This window comes from Porites lutea, chromosome 2, assembly GCF_958299795.1.
Source record: "Porites lutea chromosome 2, jaPorLute2.1, whole genome shotgun sequence".
NCBI lineage: Eukaryota > Metazoa > Cnidaria > Anthozoa > Scleractinia > Poritidae > Porites > Porites lutea.
In genome coordinates, this window is record NC_133202.1 from 56,271,279 (window position 1) to 56,287,458 (window position 16,180).

The 16,180-nt window shown below is 38.4% G+C and overlaps 1 protein-coding gene across 1 annotated transcript; it reads left to right on the plus strand.

Annotated features, from left to right (window-relative positions):
* The first annotated feature begins 5,309 nt into the window (after nucleotides 1–5,309).
* On the plus strand, nucleotides 5,310–15,606 carry LOC140929130 (FAS-associated factor 2-like). Its single transcript, XM_073378998.1, has 14 exons — nucleotides 5,310–5,383; nucleotides 5,452–5,520; nucleotides 5,785–5,994; nucleotides 7,866–7,950; nucleotides 8,305–8,334; nucleotides 8,516–8,616; nucleotides 9,130–9,215; nucleotides 9,571–9,662; nucleotides 10,250–10,339; nucleotides 10,590–10,677; nucleotides 11,514–11,595; nucleotides 12,394–12,483; nucleotides 13,040–13,183; nucleotides 14,383–15,606. Exons 1-14 carry the CDS (start codon nucleotides 5,327–5,329, stop codon nucleotides 14,566–14,568), a joined length of 1,410 nt encoding a protein of 469 aa, XP_073235099.1. The 5' UTR covers nucleotides 5,310–5,326; the 3' UTR covers nucleotides 14,569–15,606.
* The last annotated feature ends 574 nt before the right edge of the window (nucleotides 15,607–16,180 follow it).

The following is a 16,180-nucleotide window of genomic DNA, read 5'->3' on the forward strand; positions in this document are numbered from 1 at the left end:
CTAGAGGTAAAACTCTTAATCCATTAAGTATGAATAAGAAAGATGAAATATAATAGTCTTTATTTTTTCTATTTGTTATCATTTATTTATACTTTTTTTATATTTTTTAAACTTCTTTCAATCATTACTTCAACGGTTTTTGTTTTCAACGTTCACTTTTTTTTTAATCTCATTTAAATTTTCACGTGTTATTATAGTATCATATTGCCCGCTATAAGCCAATCTGCTTGTTTTTCCAGTAAAATACTCTGTGTAGTTATTATCTGATAGGAAGCCGCGTGAGTGTCAAAAGTTCGGGGTTGGCCCCGGGGTCGGCAAATGCCCGACCCCTGGGCAGCGCAAAATTTGCAGATGCCCAACCCCCCGGAACTGACAAGGCGGGCAAATGCACGCTGTAGCCCGGGGGGCTGGGCGCAGCTGGAATTACGCGGCCCCCCGGCGTGCTTTGCATGGGTTATTTGCTTGACTAACTTTGCCAAGAAAAATAAGAGACTGCCCGCAGTCTAACGCTTGTTGGAAATTACAGTGTTTCGTGGAAAATTATCCTGTATTCCAGTTTTAGATTTTGAGGATTTTATAACTTCTGTTGTTTCATCATAACTAATACAAACTGTTAGTAGTAAGTAATTCAAATTTTATGTTTTATTTTTGCCTTATTCTACCCGCGGGACATGTGTAAATTTGCCGTACATGGCCAAGGTTGTTTACCTCGTAAAATTAAGTGTCCTATGCCCTAGGCTTCTTTTTGTGTGTGGAGGCCCTAAAGGGACTACCCGAACTTTAGTGCTGACACGTAACTATACTAATCACTGACTAACGACGAACGTCAACTAATGAGGTCAGCAATTTCAGCGTGAAACACATAAAAATACATTTATAAAACGTCCTTAGGTTATGATCTATGATCTACTAAGAGAGGATCCCATCGATCGTATTCTAAATACTGAACACTGAGTTAACAGTGGAACAGGCTAAGGTTCAGCTGGGCATAACGGTAGAGTCGACTCCGTTTGGAGAGAGAAAAAAATGTCATGAGTAGCAGCGCATCAAAGCGCGTGACTCAGGGGCACGATTTCACACAGGCTGAAATACCCAGCAGTCTGAAAGCGGAGCTGGAAAGTTAAAAAGCCTTCTCTTCAGCTCCAGAATACCTGCATACTAGCCTCGATTAGTTTCCCAAAACAATCGGAGAGAGAGTGCTTTGATTTTGAAACTTTATTTCGCAACCTCGAACCGCCTTGAACTTGAGACTCTCGACACAGCTTGACACACTAGAAACGCTGCTGCTGAATCTTGGGAAAGCGTTCCTCTAATTTTGCCAAATTTTATTCCAATCCTCCTCAAAATATTCTATCATGGTTTAGAATCGGTGAGTGACGAGAAACAACAGAATTTCTTAACCAGAGGTCAGTAGGTATTCTGGGCACCCAACCACGGTAAAAGAACCGTTCCATTCATGACCAATTTTCGAAAAGTTATCTATTAAATTCCGTATGATTCTCTGAAGTTTAATTTTTCACATTTCACTCCCCAGATAAGACTATTTTTCGTAGAAAAAGGAAACCTACAATTTTCGGATTCAAAATCATGTGATGGTGAGAGGAATCACAAAAATTCTTACTTTCGTAATATGCATGTTAATTTGCGTCCAAAATTTTCGGGAAAATAATACAGAAGCCCTTGTAAAAGACCCCATTTCACCTAGAGTGACCGAACAGCCCGGGGCCGAACAGATACAAATTCTATACAGTGCCGCTGATAATGCATTTCTTGAGATGGAAACGGTACTCTGAAAAGCCTAAAAAGTGTTTTCAATATGTGTTTTTGGGAGGAAACCGTCGTTGGGTGTCCCTGAGGTATGGGGGCTCGGTTTTGAGTACATAGCCTCTGTTGTGGTTGACTAATTACCTAGACTTAACAAGAGGAACAGCTGAGAGAAAGAAATTAGAAAAATAAGAATAAGTAGCCACAAACTAATGATAGAAGTGGTAGATACAATCAAACTACCAGAGATAATAGGAATTGCCCTTTTTGTGGATCCAATCAAATAGAAGACGAAATTCACTTTCTTTTTAATTGTTCTACATTCTCTTTGATTGGGAATAATTTTTGCAATAAAACTAAGTTTCTAATTCCAAATATTACCCATGCCAGTTACTTGTGAACGTGTTGATCAATGAACTGATGAACACATCTAATTACTATATTAATTTACTATAATTAATTTATATTAATTTTGGACTTATATTACGCGACGAATTATTAACAAAGTAGTTAAATTGGCCAGTGATTAAATTTTGGTTCTCATTCTTAAAACAAAATTATACATAGCTTTTGCAATACTGTATGTACTTGTATGGTCCTGCAAATAAGGCTTGTTATTGTTGTTGTTGTTGTTGACTCAAGGGCACAGTTTCTCCTCAGTCTAAATGCCCGGCAGTGCAATTTGTCTCAGTAGGGAATTTCAACATAGAGAGTATATTTAGCCCCCATTGAAAGTATTTCATCGACCTTCAAAGTAGCCAAGAGGCTACAAATGGTCCAATAAACCTTTAAAAATATCATAATAAAGTAGACTGCCTGGTATCTAGCTTGGACGAACACGTGCCCGTGAGTCACGCATTCACTGCTTCTCACGAAATTTTCCGTCGCCCCTACTCTAGTGCCGAAGAAACCACAACCGCTCAGCAGTGAAGAGAATAGAATACTTTCAAACGATTAGAAAAACGGATTTTGTAGAAATTCTAGAAAATTTTCTCAGTGTTGGGCGTTTAGTTTCTTTAAGATCCTTCCTGGCTGCCGGGCATTTTCTTTTTAGTGCTCAAATGTTAACACCGGCTTATAAATCAGTGCTTCATGATCAGTTCTTATTACTTTGTTTGTTTGTCTGCTTCCTACTCGTTTGATTTCTTTTTTTTTTTTTGCTTTTTTGTCCCCTTCTCTTTTACCCGTTATTATATTCCTTTATTTAATTATTTACTATTCATATTTATTTATTTATTTAATATTTATTTACTCTCTTTCTCTTTAAATTTGTAAAAAACATAGTCCATAGCGTTCAATAAATCTCTAAATTATCTCAATCTATAAAATAATATCATAGTTTTAGATTCCATGTTAATTAAGCTCAGTGTGGTTTTTGGTGGTGGCCAACTCGAAGGAATGCGCAGTTGCTACTTTGGACACACACATATTCAACACAGTGTTAGCTTTGTTTTATTCAAATTAGCTATCGAAGAGAATCTGTTATTTTTTTGATTCGATGTCTGTGAAATTACTTGTGTCAAATTAGCGATTTATTCTTTCTTCAGCTTTCTCTGAGAATTTTAGAAACTAAAAAAACGCTTTTGCTATTTGCTCTATCTTTGCGTGGATCGCTCTGCAGTCGCAAATTTTTGCGCATGAACTATAAGCGGGTGCCCGTAAAGAGATCTAAAGAAGGGTCCGACGGTGAATAAAATTTCGAGACCGCTTGCACTCCTCTCTACTTCTTTCGATTCTCGTTCCTTTTTTTTCTGACATTTTTACTCCTTACCGAGGCCTCATTTAGTTGTGTATAGTGGATAAGCGTAACCTTCAAGCCTAACCATGTAACGTTGTTTTTCTGGCCTGATTGACTGGATCGTGCTTACTCCGGTGTGGTTCAAACCAGGGGCGGATCCAGGATTTTTTAGGAGGGGGTGCACTCGTCTCTTGCTCTACTTCAACACCAATAAACCAGATAGTCTTCTTTTCTTTTGCAGAATACCAGTTGTATTAGAAAACCGCAGGTCATCTCGGGGCGGGGGGGGTGCGCACCCCCTGCACCCTCCCCCTAGATCCGCCCCTGCAAATATATCTCTCCCCTGCCTGTGTCAGCTGTCGATGACTTTCAAATGTAATGGCCGATTTGACATTGCTCTTGGAAATCATGCATTGCGCGCGCAACCTACAGATGAGTCAGTTATTTACAGCAGATAACTAACTAGATTCTAACTAATCTGTAGGTTGCGTTGATTTCCAAAATTAACTGTAGGATCTTAGCCAATGAGAAAATAGATAGTAAGCACAATGTATAATAATGCCGATAATTTTAGAAGTATGCGAGCACTGTTAAGGTGGCTGGAACCTATTTATATGCGTGTTGGTTATTTTTTTGAATCGCGCCTTCAGCAGGAACGATTTAACCTATTTCTATAATTCCTATGATGGAACTTTAAGAAAATGTTATTTGTTTTCTTGTAGGTATAAAATTTTTTGAGATATCGACATATCTTCAAAACCACATTTTTATAAAAAAATGTAAATAACTTCTAAATCCCACGACAGATTTTCCCTTACTTCAGCAGATAAGTCTCAGAATTCTCTACTTGTATATCTGCAAGTTTGAAGTACATGACCATACAACTCGCTGCACAAAATGCTGGTCAAACTGTTAACGTTAAAATGCTACCCTAACACATTTGCGAAAGTTGAAGGACAAATAGAGGAAGAGTGCCGACGAACTATCTCTTATCCGATGAAAAAGGGTATTCTTACCCAAAGCTTTATTGTAAGAAACTGAGTAATCAGAAAGCTACGGCGAATACAGTTAGCACTACAAGAAGAACAACTTTATGCTGAATGCGGGTGAGATTAAAGAACTTCTATTTAACAAAGTTACTGTGTATTTGGCCTTTTCTTTCCGAAAAAAAAAAAATTCAACAAAGCAAAATATAGCATCAAAAAAACTCTCAATTAAGAGTTTTTGGCGTCACAGGTTCCAGTTTGAGGAGAAATAAAGCCACCGACTCAAGACTTCTAACCATTCATTTCCTAACTGCAATAAAAATTCTTGTTTTTGGTGATTTATTCAAGCATTTTAGACTTGCCATCACATTCGCACGGGAAGTTTGCCACTCTGAGCTGCCTGGGGATAAAGATGAAAAAAAAATATGACAAGTCTTATTCTTCTTATTATACACAATGGATGATTGAATTTAATTAGGGGCAGTTAGGGAAATTTCTGTCAAGGGATTTCAAAGTTATTTACATTTTTTGTAAAAATAAAATAAAAAAATAATGATTCGTTTTGTAAAAATGCGGTTTTAAATATATGCTGATATCTCAAAAAATTTTATACCTTACAAGAAAATAAATAATATATTCTAAAAGTTCCATCATTCTTTATTAAGAATGCCAAAAAGCATAGAAATCGGTTAAATGGTTCCTGCTGAAAAACCCGATTCAAAAACATAACCACAACGCATACAAATAGTTCGGGTTATGCTACTTTTGCGGGCAAAATCCTGGGTCGAGGCAGACTTTGAACGTTGAGCCCGCGAGGTAATGTGGGAAGAAGACCAAAATGGCGGAAGCAAGCGACGATTCAGTTTCTCGAAATGAGATTTTGGCGCAGTTTCAGGTTGGATCATTATTCCCCTCGATTCTTCATTCTAAAAAAAGATATATCCTTTGATTTTTGTTTTTCAGGATATAACTGGTTTCAATGATGTCGAAACGTGTAGAAGCGTTCTTGAACAGCACAACTGGGACATAGAGGTTAGTTTCTTTTTCGGTGTGGAGCTGAATAAGTATTGTTTGTTTCTATACCAATTTTTTCGTAAATTTGAGAATTTTTTTGGAATTTCCTAGTACATATGTCTACTGAAGGTCACTAAGTTTTTATAAAGTTTCGTTAGCGTAGCACTTCATATTAGTCCAGCTGAATATTAAGAGGCAAGGTTGCTTGAATTATCAATATGTAAGGCTTATATGTCTCTAGTTATTCGTACCTGAATTTCTGATGAGCATTTCGTGTCACAGACGGCAGTTCAGGATACTCTAAATGAAGCAGAAGGTTCCCAGCCAGTTTTTCACCCACGGCAAAACTCATTTGAATGCAGTGATGAAGAGGACAATACTTCAAGTGGAACAAATTCTGTTACCGAGAATCATGTAACTGAAAACAGTGGCAGAACATCAGACACCACAGGGGACCCAGCTGTGAGAGCAGTAGCTCAAAGAGGAAACCAGGTAATAATGGTTTTTATGTGATATCCTGGTGGCCATGCTAGTCATCAAGCACAAAATTTTTTGTTTCTCTCCACTGGGAACTAAAACTTTTTTTTAAAAAAACAAATTCTTCAGCAAGGATTAATATTGTACTGAAAAGTACCAGTCAATTCCAAAACCACCCATGTTCCCCCTAGCTCTCCCCCCATGCAAACCCCCAGGCATTTGACTTTTTTGAAAAATTTCGGTCAAATTCCCTGGTATGTTGGCAGTTTAGATGGTCAAATGCCCCACTGGGTAGCACTTCAAAAAGCATCAAATCCCCCACGCACCAGCAACCATTCAAGAATTTTCCTGTGCCTCAAACCTTTTATTTAAATGTAAACATCGTACAACCAAAATATCTAAAGTTTTGGAAGATTTTTCATTTCAATAAAATTGTTCCTTCCAGAAAGCCCACTTTTTAATGGGCTTTTTCAAAGGCCAATGGCCAACATTTTCACATGAAAGTCAAATACCCGACTGGGTGGGCCTCATTTTGGGTCAAATTCCCCACTGTATGGAGGAAAGCCCCAGTGAAATGTCCAGGGTAGGGGCAAGGGGGGGGGGGGGGGGGGCAGGGAATGGGCGTTTTGGAATTGGCTGGTACTTAACATGGTCACCTAGTCACATACAGTAAAAACCTGCAACTAAGAACCTGTTAGGCTAAAATTTGCCAGCTCTGTGCCCTCTATACAAGAACCTGTTTAACCTAAAATTTGAAACAGGTTTGTATTTTCTAAAAATTTTCTTAAAAAAATTGTATGCATGGAGAAATATAATATACAGCTCAACTAGCCTGTATAGCAGTCGCCAGTTTTTTTAGAAGTTAACATTTAGGTTGAGTCCTCTTTGGAAATATACATGCATATATTACATACATATATTTTAGGAATAAGCTGAATACCACTAAATACTCTAAGCCAAAAAAATATAATTACTTTATATTTTTTTCTTCATAAAATAAGAACTTGTTAATTGTAATAACCTAAATAGCCTAAATTTGTGCTAATTACCATTTGTTTAAGAACATGGTTCGGATAGTTTGGGAAAATGCAGGTTCCTAGTAGCGGATGTTTACTGTACTGCAAACCCAGAATTTTCATGATAACGCACAATAATAGGCCACTTCCAAGTTCCAAAAACCCTCATTTTCATAATGAGGCTAGGTGCACAACCGTTCTTGTGAAAATGAGTTTTATTTGCATGAGAATGAAAAATGATTTCCATATCAAAGGCTGGGCTTCTACCCTTGTTTTGGAACAGAGGCGGGGTGGTGGGGGGGGGGGGGGGGGAAACTCGGAAATGTCCTATTTATTATGCAGGCTTTTTTTTTTTGACATGACATTTCAATGATGAGGGGAATGTTGAAAATGAATTTGTCTCCACATTACAGAAGTGACAAAGCTACTCTATTAGCTCTGTAGTTGTCTGTTAACCATCAGATAGGTCTATTATACAACTCGATCGGTGAGGGAGCAAGTCTAAGCAATTCCTGTGTTCTGATAGTGTCCTCAAGTGTGCAAGATGGACCTATCTTGCTTACCTACCATTTCCTGCATTTCCTGCATTATCCTTGTGACCATTGTAATAAATTCTTTATTGACCAAGCTTGTTTAAGATGGCTTCCTGGCCTCATTCTTTTCTGCATTTTTATTGACCTTGACTTTGAACATGGCCCCCAGTTACTTTCATTAGTAACAAAAGGGAACTAGAACCAAAAGAAATTCCTAGTAGTTCCATTCTCCACCTACTAATTGCATACCCAATAACTTTAAATCTTAGCAGCGGCCTTGAAGTCAATACCATTATCAACTGTAAGAATACTGTTTTCCTGTTCATTTTGTTTTCAGAGCTGGCTTTATTGGTTTTTATCATTACCACTACTTCCATTTAGATTTGGTTCCAGTGTTTTCACTGATGTTCTAGGATGGATTGGTAATTGTGTTTTTGAATTTAGTGCTGTTGTGGGTTGTTAGAAGGCAATACAGTGTACATTTCTACAAAATAAGTCTACCTTCCTGCAAATGGGACATTTAGCGAGTTATGTTTAGTTTGAGATACTGCATTTTATTTCCTTCTTTGATTCATGTGATCGTAATCACAGTAAACTAACATGACTACAATGAGCATGGCTGTCTGAGTAAAAGTGACAATTTTAGAAGTCAGTCGAGCAGATCTAGCATTTAAGTAAAAATGTTAACTATGGTAAAGCTTTTGAAAATACAACTTCCCAGCTTCCCAATTTCTTTAAACATTAATGATGCTCTTATATACTGGTTTCTTTTTTAGCAAGGCTTCTCTGGCCAACAGGGTTTCAAGGTAACGTGAGCCATTTAATAATAAATAATATTTAAAATTATTTGTAATTCATCAGTGACAGTATTGTTCTGTACATGGTGTACCTACTTACCATTTTTGGTTGTTTTAATATAAAATTTCAAAAATAAATAAATATTAATAAAAATCAATCTTCATTTTTGTTTGTTTGATTTTTTTTTAGCTTGTACAACCCCATTACAAGATGTTTTACAATTTAAGGCTGAATTTGAGAAGGAGTTTGGCTCTGTTCATCCAACATTTTATCAGGGAAGTTATAGTCAGGTAGGGAGTGTCTCTCACAAACTCTTTTTGAATTAAGCATTTTAAAGGCATTGTTGCATTAAGCCATATTTTGTACCCAATAATTTGATATAAACTGTCTCACTGGGGTAATATAGTTTCAAAATCTGCTGTTTTAGACATCATAGAGTTTATGTCTCAAGTCATCCCCAACTACCCCCACCCCCCACCCACCCCCTCCTGCAACTAAAACAGCACCACAATGGTTTTGAATAAGATTCTGGGCCAAAACTGCCCACCTACCCATCCACTAACTCAATAATAACACTTGCTTTTTACTTAAGGCAAAATGTTAGGTTAGGGGAGGTAGGGTGGGTAACATAGTTTTAAATGTCTTGAGGCTTAAAATAGCAGCTTACAGTGTCAATAAGCAAAAGAAAAGAGTTCAGTTAAACAAACCTTGTAATTAAGGAGCATTAATCTGCATTTGCTTCAATCATCTTTCAGGACTGTGTGTCAGGGCTGACTTTATTGATTTTGTAACATTCTGTCTAGGCTTTGAATGATGCTAAAAGAGAGTTACGCTTTCTTCTCATCTATCTTCATAGTTCAGAACACCAGGATACAGACCAGTTTTGTAGGTATGTCAGATTCACAATTCAATCACACCCTGGTTTAACCAAAATGGCATTTTTTGTTCCAGCTCTAGTAAAGTGGGTGGTACAAGAGCCCTATACAACTTACCCGCATTATGACAAACACATTTTCACGGTGATCATTTGCACTCCATCACTTTTCCTTGCAAGATGATTGTGGCAGAGATAAGATATGTACTGTTATTTTGTGTCACTTAAAAAATCATAACACCGTAAGTCTTTAATACTTGAGTTACAAACAAAAAGCTTTGTTTTTATCAGTAACTTAAGTTAAACTATGACTTGTAGACTGTAACGTGGCTCACCACTATTGCTTACAGTATTCAACTTTTTTTGTCAGCTCAACAATGACAAATGAAGGATTTAGGGAGTATGTAAATGGCAACATGTTATTTTGGGCAGCTAATGTGAAATCACCAGAGGGATATAAAGGTACTGTGTACTAATCACATATAGACTGCCATTTATCATAGACAAATTGTTGGGTTCAATTAATAGTTACATGTATTGTTCTTATTCCAGACTGTTATTTATATTTCGTTCATTTTTGTGTAACAAAAATAAAATGAATAGGTGATTGAATATCGAAAATGAACATTTTATTTCTTGATGCTTTTGAGTAAAGCCTACATGTAATTTAGGCTGTCTTTTTTGCCAAATCGTTGCTATTATAATTTCCCACTAAACCGTTTAACGGAGAAGTTTTAGCTCCAACTTCGGCTGTAGAAGCTAAAGTACAGACCTCCCCTCCCCGCCCCCCGCCGTAGATACATGTAATAGATTTAACAATGGAAATGCAACTACAGTGAGGACGGCGCGCGCAGATTCCTATGAGGCATATTAACAAATTAAGCACCGAAAGTCGGATCTAGTCCTCCCCGTACGCTTTGGCGTCGGCATTTATGGATCGCTGCGTTGTCTTTTCTAAATCAGACTGATGTAAATGTGAAAAACAAGTAGTGTAGTGCTACTAGTAATAAAATGTGCTTGTTATTAATTCTGTTTAATTTGCATTTCAGTTTCTCAGGCTTTACGAGAGGCTACTTACCCTTTTCTGGCTTTGATCTGTCTTCGAGATAACCGAATGACAGTTGTAGGGCGAATGGAAGGTGAGTTCAAACAGTAGAATTTATTTTAAGCGGTAAAGGCACTACATTTGTTCAGTCTGCAAAACTAAGGAATAACTGGTAAAGATACCATGGTATTTTGATTTTGTATGCGTCCACAGTCTGGGGTGTCAAGTATACGAGTTAATTTTTTCGTTCACGTTGTCCTTTATTTGTTAATACTGATGTAATTTAACTCATGTTTTGCTTCTTCTGTACCAATAAGAAAAGAGAACATTTGTGTTTTTCGCAGGTATAATGACTGTTGACCACTATATTTCACTGCTAGCAAGGTTAATAGAAGATAACGAGCCAGCTTTAGTGGCAGCGAGAGTGGACAGGTCAGTAACTCTTGTAACAGAGCTTGCGAGGGGGTCGCAGATGAGCTTAATGTAAACAATAAAAAATGAGCAGAAACCCATCGAACTCGACATCATGGCGCGTGCTTCTATTAAACGCGTTTACACAAAACGAACATCCAATGCACAAGGCACCCACTTGACGGATTTATACTGAAGAGTACTTGGTTGCATTAAACGTAAAGAGGATCGCAGACGCACCTTTTGCAGTTGTGTCAAGGGTGCCTGGAAAAATGCAGGCTAGTGTGGGATTCGAACCCTTGATCCTCTACCGGTGCTACCAAACGCCAACTAGGAGCTGCCGGTCATTGAGTTCAAGTTTTGTTATAAGCCCGTGAAAGGATAAAAGATCATGGAATAATCAAGATATCATAGTGTAAATCTTACACTGCGGAAATAAGGATTGAACGTTAAGTTGCGTCAACAGCTGCCCTGATCTTTACGTTTATTCTTCATTTTGCAGCTCTAATATGCGATTTTCAGTTCACGTATTCGTTATTGCTCTTTTTTCCCCGGTCATGATTACAACTATGACAGCTCAGTCCAACGTTTTTTTTTGTTCGCGGCAATCCGTAGACTAGATGTGAGGGTCTTGAATTTTAGTAATGCAAGCAATCAGTCTAGGCTTTACACCAGTTGAAGATCTCCGAGCAGAACACTTCCTAATGTCGCTTCACGCCCTCCAAAGCATCTGCTATCTCTAAGATAGCTCGCTTACTTCTATTGTATTACGAATTCACCACTGCAAGGGTTTTTAAAACTATCACCCCTCCATGATATATCCTTAATATACTGTCTTTGCTTTTGTTTCCTAACAGGCAGGAACGTACCCATGCTCAGCGGCTGCGTGATGAACAAGACGAGGCTTATTATGAGTCAGTTCGAGCTGATCAAGAAAAAGTAAGCTCTTCCTATAGAATCTTGATATTACCTGCCGTAAATCGAAATCCAAGAAAAATCAACTTTCGTTTTGAAGAAATCCCTCGAGACATGAAAATATTACCATGCAAAACGTTTCATGTGAATTCGTTATAGTCTCATTATATCAGTGGTTTTGTCCAAAACGGAAAAGGGTCAGTTTGCCTGGCAGACCACTTTGTATGGTTAATAACATAGTCCAATCTATCGGTTTAATTTTGTTTGTGTTGATAATAAATCAGATCTGATTTAATTTTGTCCGTCGTGCTTAATCTTAGCCGCTGAGTGTTCTGGTTTCACGCTTTTTCGGCATAGATCATCGCCACCAGGGATACCAGCTATGAGCTTTGAGACATTTTAAGCTTTGACCTGTAAAGCTGACACAAGAGACGTCGTTACTGTTTACCAGTTCGGTGTAACCATGCGATTTTGTTTCTGTTTCCCGTAATTTTTAATCAGTTTACAAAATATTATTTCTTAGAGTGGAATATCGCCAAATTGGACTTAGTTACTCAGTTGGATTGGCCAGAAGACTTGGTCCACTTCGCGGGAACTGTGGTTCAGCTTAGGGTTTGGCAATATCCTCACTCAGTAATTCTGATACACTTTTTTATCACCCCTTGTTACTCTGAAAGACCCCTGCCTTAGAGTTGGTCTGGGAAGCGCTCGTGTTTGTTACGGCGTGTGAGGCTGTGGTTCCTGCCCCGCTCTTGCGTGCGTCTCAATAGCTAGTGTAGGCAACATTAACGTTCCTAAGCTTCGGTTTATGCTTTATTATAGGAAAGAAAAAAGAGAGAAGAGGAGGACAGAAAACGACAGGAAGAAGAAACAAAAAGACAGAAGGAAGAAGCGAAAAGAAACAGGGCACAGGTTAGAATAGCTTTGAGCGCGTGTAGCATGAGATTTTGGTTGTTTCCTTGTCTCCGGTAAACCGTCTGATTGGTAAAACGTCTTTTTGTTTGACAGTAATTTGCCGTGCTAAGAACGCTAAAAAATGGCATCTCGTCCAGCTCTATTCTGATTTAGTTTTTGCAAAATCCCTTATATCATTACCAAGTACATGTACGTCGACACCATGTCAAAATCAAATGACTATTTGATGGACGGGCAAAGGACAGACGGGGATCACTGTTTCTGAATTTGTTATATCGACCAAGGGATACGCCGATGACTAGTAACCCGTGTAGAAAGCGCCGGCACTGCCTGAGAGAAGAGCGTAAACGTCTGCGAGAGCGCTTTGTAGCGGCGTAGTCTAGGTCACAAGTGAATACCACAGAGTTGCGAAAGTTACGGACGCCATTATCTTCGGAGTTACCAGAGCTAATGGGCCGTAATTTTCGAGTAACCGCTTCAAATGCTGTTGTACATTGTTTGCATTCTTTTTAAGTAATACGTTTGTTGGTAACTTTTAAGTTGTCTTTGTTAGTCTATTGCTCAGGAGCGCGTGGATCGAAAATGGCGGATTCCTGAGGAACCAGAGAAATCCAACCCTGACTCTCTACGGGTGCTCATTAAACTGTCCAATGGTAAACGGCTAGAGAGGAGATTTCTTAAGTCGCATTCTTTGCAAGTAAGATTCTTAACACATCTTTCAAAACTGAAATGTTTTGGGTAACTGTACTATTTAATGTCCTCTACTGCAAAACTGGTTGCGTGTGGAAGACACACAAGACGTGGAGAACATTCCACTGTTGCAACTGATCATGGAAAATGTTCTTTGTAGAATTAGGCTGGTGGTTTTAATCACATTTAATCCATCCACGCTTACTTCTTACACAATGAAGCTTTATCTCCCCTGATCTTAGAAACATTTTACAACTCTCAAGCACCATAAATGCGAAGTCGACCTCTCTCATAGGAGAGAAAAAAACCAACTTGAAGGAGGAGTCTGGTCTAGCAAACTTAATCGTTCACGATACAACAAAAGCCCGTTGTAGTGCTCGAAAAAAGTGCTTGACAAAAAAATAACGTAATTTAAAATTTCAAAATAGTTGCGCCCTGATCTAACCCTTGGCATAGAATGGTTATGAGCTGATTTGAAGGGGCTATGTCCCGGTGCGTTCAACCTTTTTGGTGAAAGCTGAACTGAAAGTATGAACATGTATTGTAGTTCCAGAAAATATCCTCCCTCACCCTCCCCCCCCCCCCCCCCCTCCCCGGGACGGAGGGCACTTTTGCAATTTTGCGGAGGGCAATTTTTGGACCACAGAGGGTTTAACTTAAAACTGATTTAAAACTGATAACTGACCCAATTTTATCAAGTAGCAATCCACCTCCATCCAGACCATCGACAGCCAAAGACATGCACTTTTATTTGAGGTATCACTGCTTAATTTGAGATAAAAACTGAACTGTTTTTCAGGTTTTTATTAAATTTCACTGTGCTTTTAGACATTTATGGTAGTACCGTACCAAAAATCACCACGTAGCATCGCGGTAGGATTGCCATGTGCCAAAGAGTAAGGAATATTTGAAATTTCCGCTGTGACATTCTGTGCTGCACACGACCACTACATGATCATATGTTCAACTATTTACACTTCCCTTCTTCCTTGAGAATTAGTCCGACTAAATCTGTGTCAAATGCTGAGGTTTAGAGGCTGGAGGGGAGGTGCTCTTGACCCCTACCCGCTCCTCTGGTTTCACTCGCTATTTGTTTAGTTTCTTTCAGGCTGAGTTAACATTAAGGAAAGGTTTTGATCAGTCTGAGGATGCAGTAATTTCATCGATTCTTTGTTTCAGTTGGTAACTGACTGTTTTTTCTCACAGGCTTTATACGACTTCGTGTTTTGCCATGATGAGTCACCCTCAGAGTTCGTCCTTGTGTCCAATTTCCCACGTAAAGTTTACGCACTCGACTCGTCAAGCGAAGATCAAACACTGGAGGATGCTGGTATCGAAGCTGATGCTCTGCTTTTCGTTCAAAACATAGAGGACGAAAGTGACAGCGATTAACTTGAGTGGCCATCCAGAATTATACATGAAACTTCGTCTTCAGCTATACGTTGTAACAAAATGACGGTCACTCATGGAGTTTTTGGGGTCGGCTTTACAGACCTCTTAAGTAAGATATATCCTAAGTAATTGTTTTTTAGCAATGTCCTATTGTTATTAGACAATACTTAGGTTATGACGTAGAGGGGTGTTACATCACGATTTGGACATTAGCTAAATTTTTCAAGTTAGTTTTTATTGTTTTTATTTAATGCGTGCCTTTCTTGTCAGTCTCAAAGTCTCTTTACTTCAAACTAATATTTTTAAGGAAATTTTGTAGGGTTGCAAAAATTTCTTGTCTCAAAATATCGTGACGTAGCTTCTTTGACTGTGCTCAGGAGGTCTTCTTCGATTTTGGCCCTATGCTCCTATTGTCGAGCCCGCATTGATCCGCTGAACATGGATCCTGCAGACTCTACTAGCTTGGAAGAATTTCAAAAGTATCCCGTGCCCCGGTGGATAAGGAAGTTGCATATTTCCTGAGACGACAGGATTTTCTTGTGCTGGTAAAATGACCTTCTTATAGGCATATCAGACTCATTTCACCCTTCCACGATTTTCTTGGGGTGAAATCCATGTTTGACTCTTGGGCATCATTTACGCAAATCTCAGGACTAATCATTCGTCACCATTCCCTTCCTAACCCTTTCTTCTCTGCAATCCCTCCCTGAATATTCCTGCTTTACCATATATATCGGCTTCTTTTGATGTAAAAGCTTTTAGTTAAATGTTATTAGCACATTATTCAAATATATATTATTAGTCCAAAAAGAGACATTTTAAATAAATAATTCAACTGAAATGAGATGTCACGGAGAGAAAAAATGATGATTTGATAACGTTCAGTTTTCATTGCGCTACCTCTGGACCTTAAGCTATCACTGAGGAGCATGAGTATTTTATTTATCAACTTTCGTTATGTTGTACTAAAAGTTTCTCGTGAATTAATTTAACGAAATATTTCGGAGTTGGCAAAGATAATTAATATTTTAAACATGAGTTTGTGTGTGTCTCTTTTATTTTTAACTTTTACTCGAAAGAAATTGCAAAGCTAGGCGTAATAAAATAATCAAAGTACATTACAAAGAAAAAGAAGCCTACGAGACCAATATATTTGCGGAGAAGACAGCCTCCCACTCATTCCTTTTTAGGGCTTTGTTTGGCATTCCTTTACAGTTTCGAGAGACAAAGTTGCCTAACGTTACCAAATTTCGTCATTTTGCTCGGCCTCGATCATGTCAAATAAAACTGTAAATATTCAGTACATGGTGGATGAACGATGTACCTTTGACAAAACTGGAACTCTCTTGGTGGTTCTCCCTAAAAAGGAACGTAATAGTAGATGCCGCGCTGTGAAACTCTTGCTTTCAAGGAAGCGTCTCGAGGTTGGGTTCCCTGTCCTATACCGGAGTCTCCAAGTAACAACTTGAAAGTTTCATGTTGAATAAGATTTCAAAATTTTGAGGTCTTGGCAGCGGCACATACCCATACAAAACCAACGTAAGGACAGCCCTGGAAAATGCCTGGTTATACTGAGCAGATATATTAAAGTCACTACCCCTTTTAGTAGATT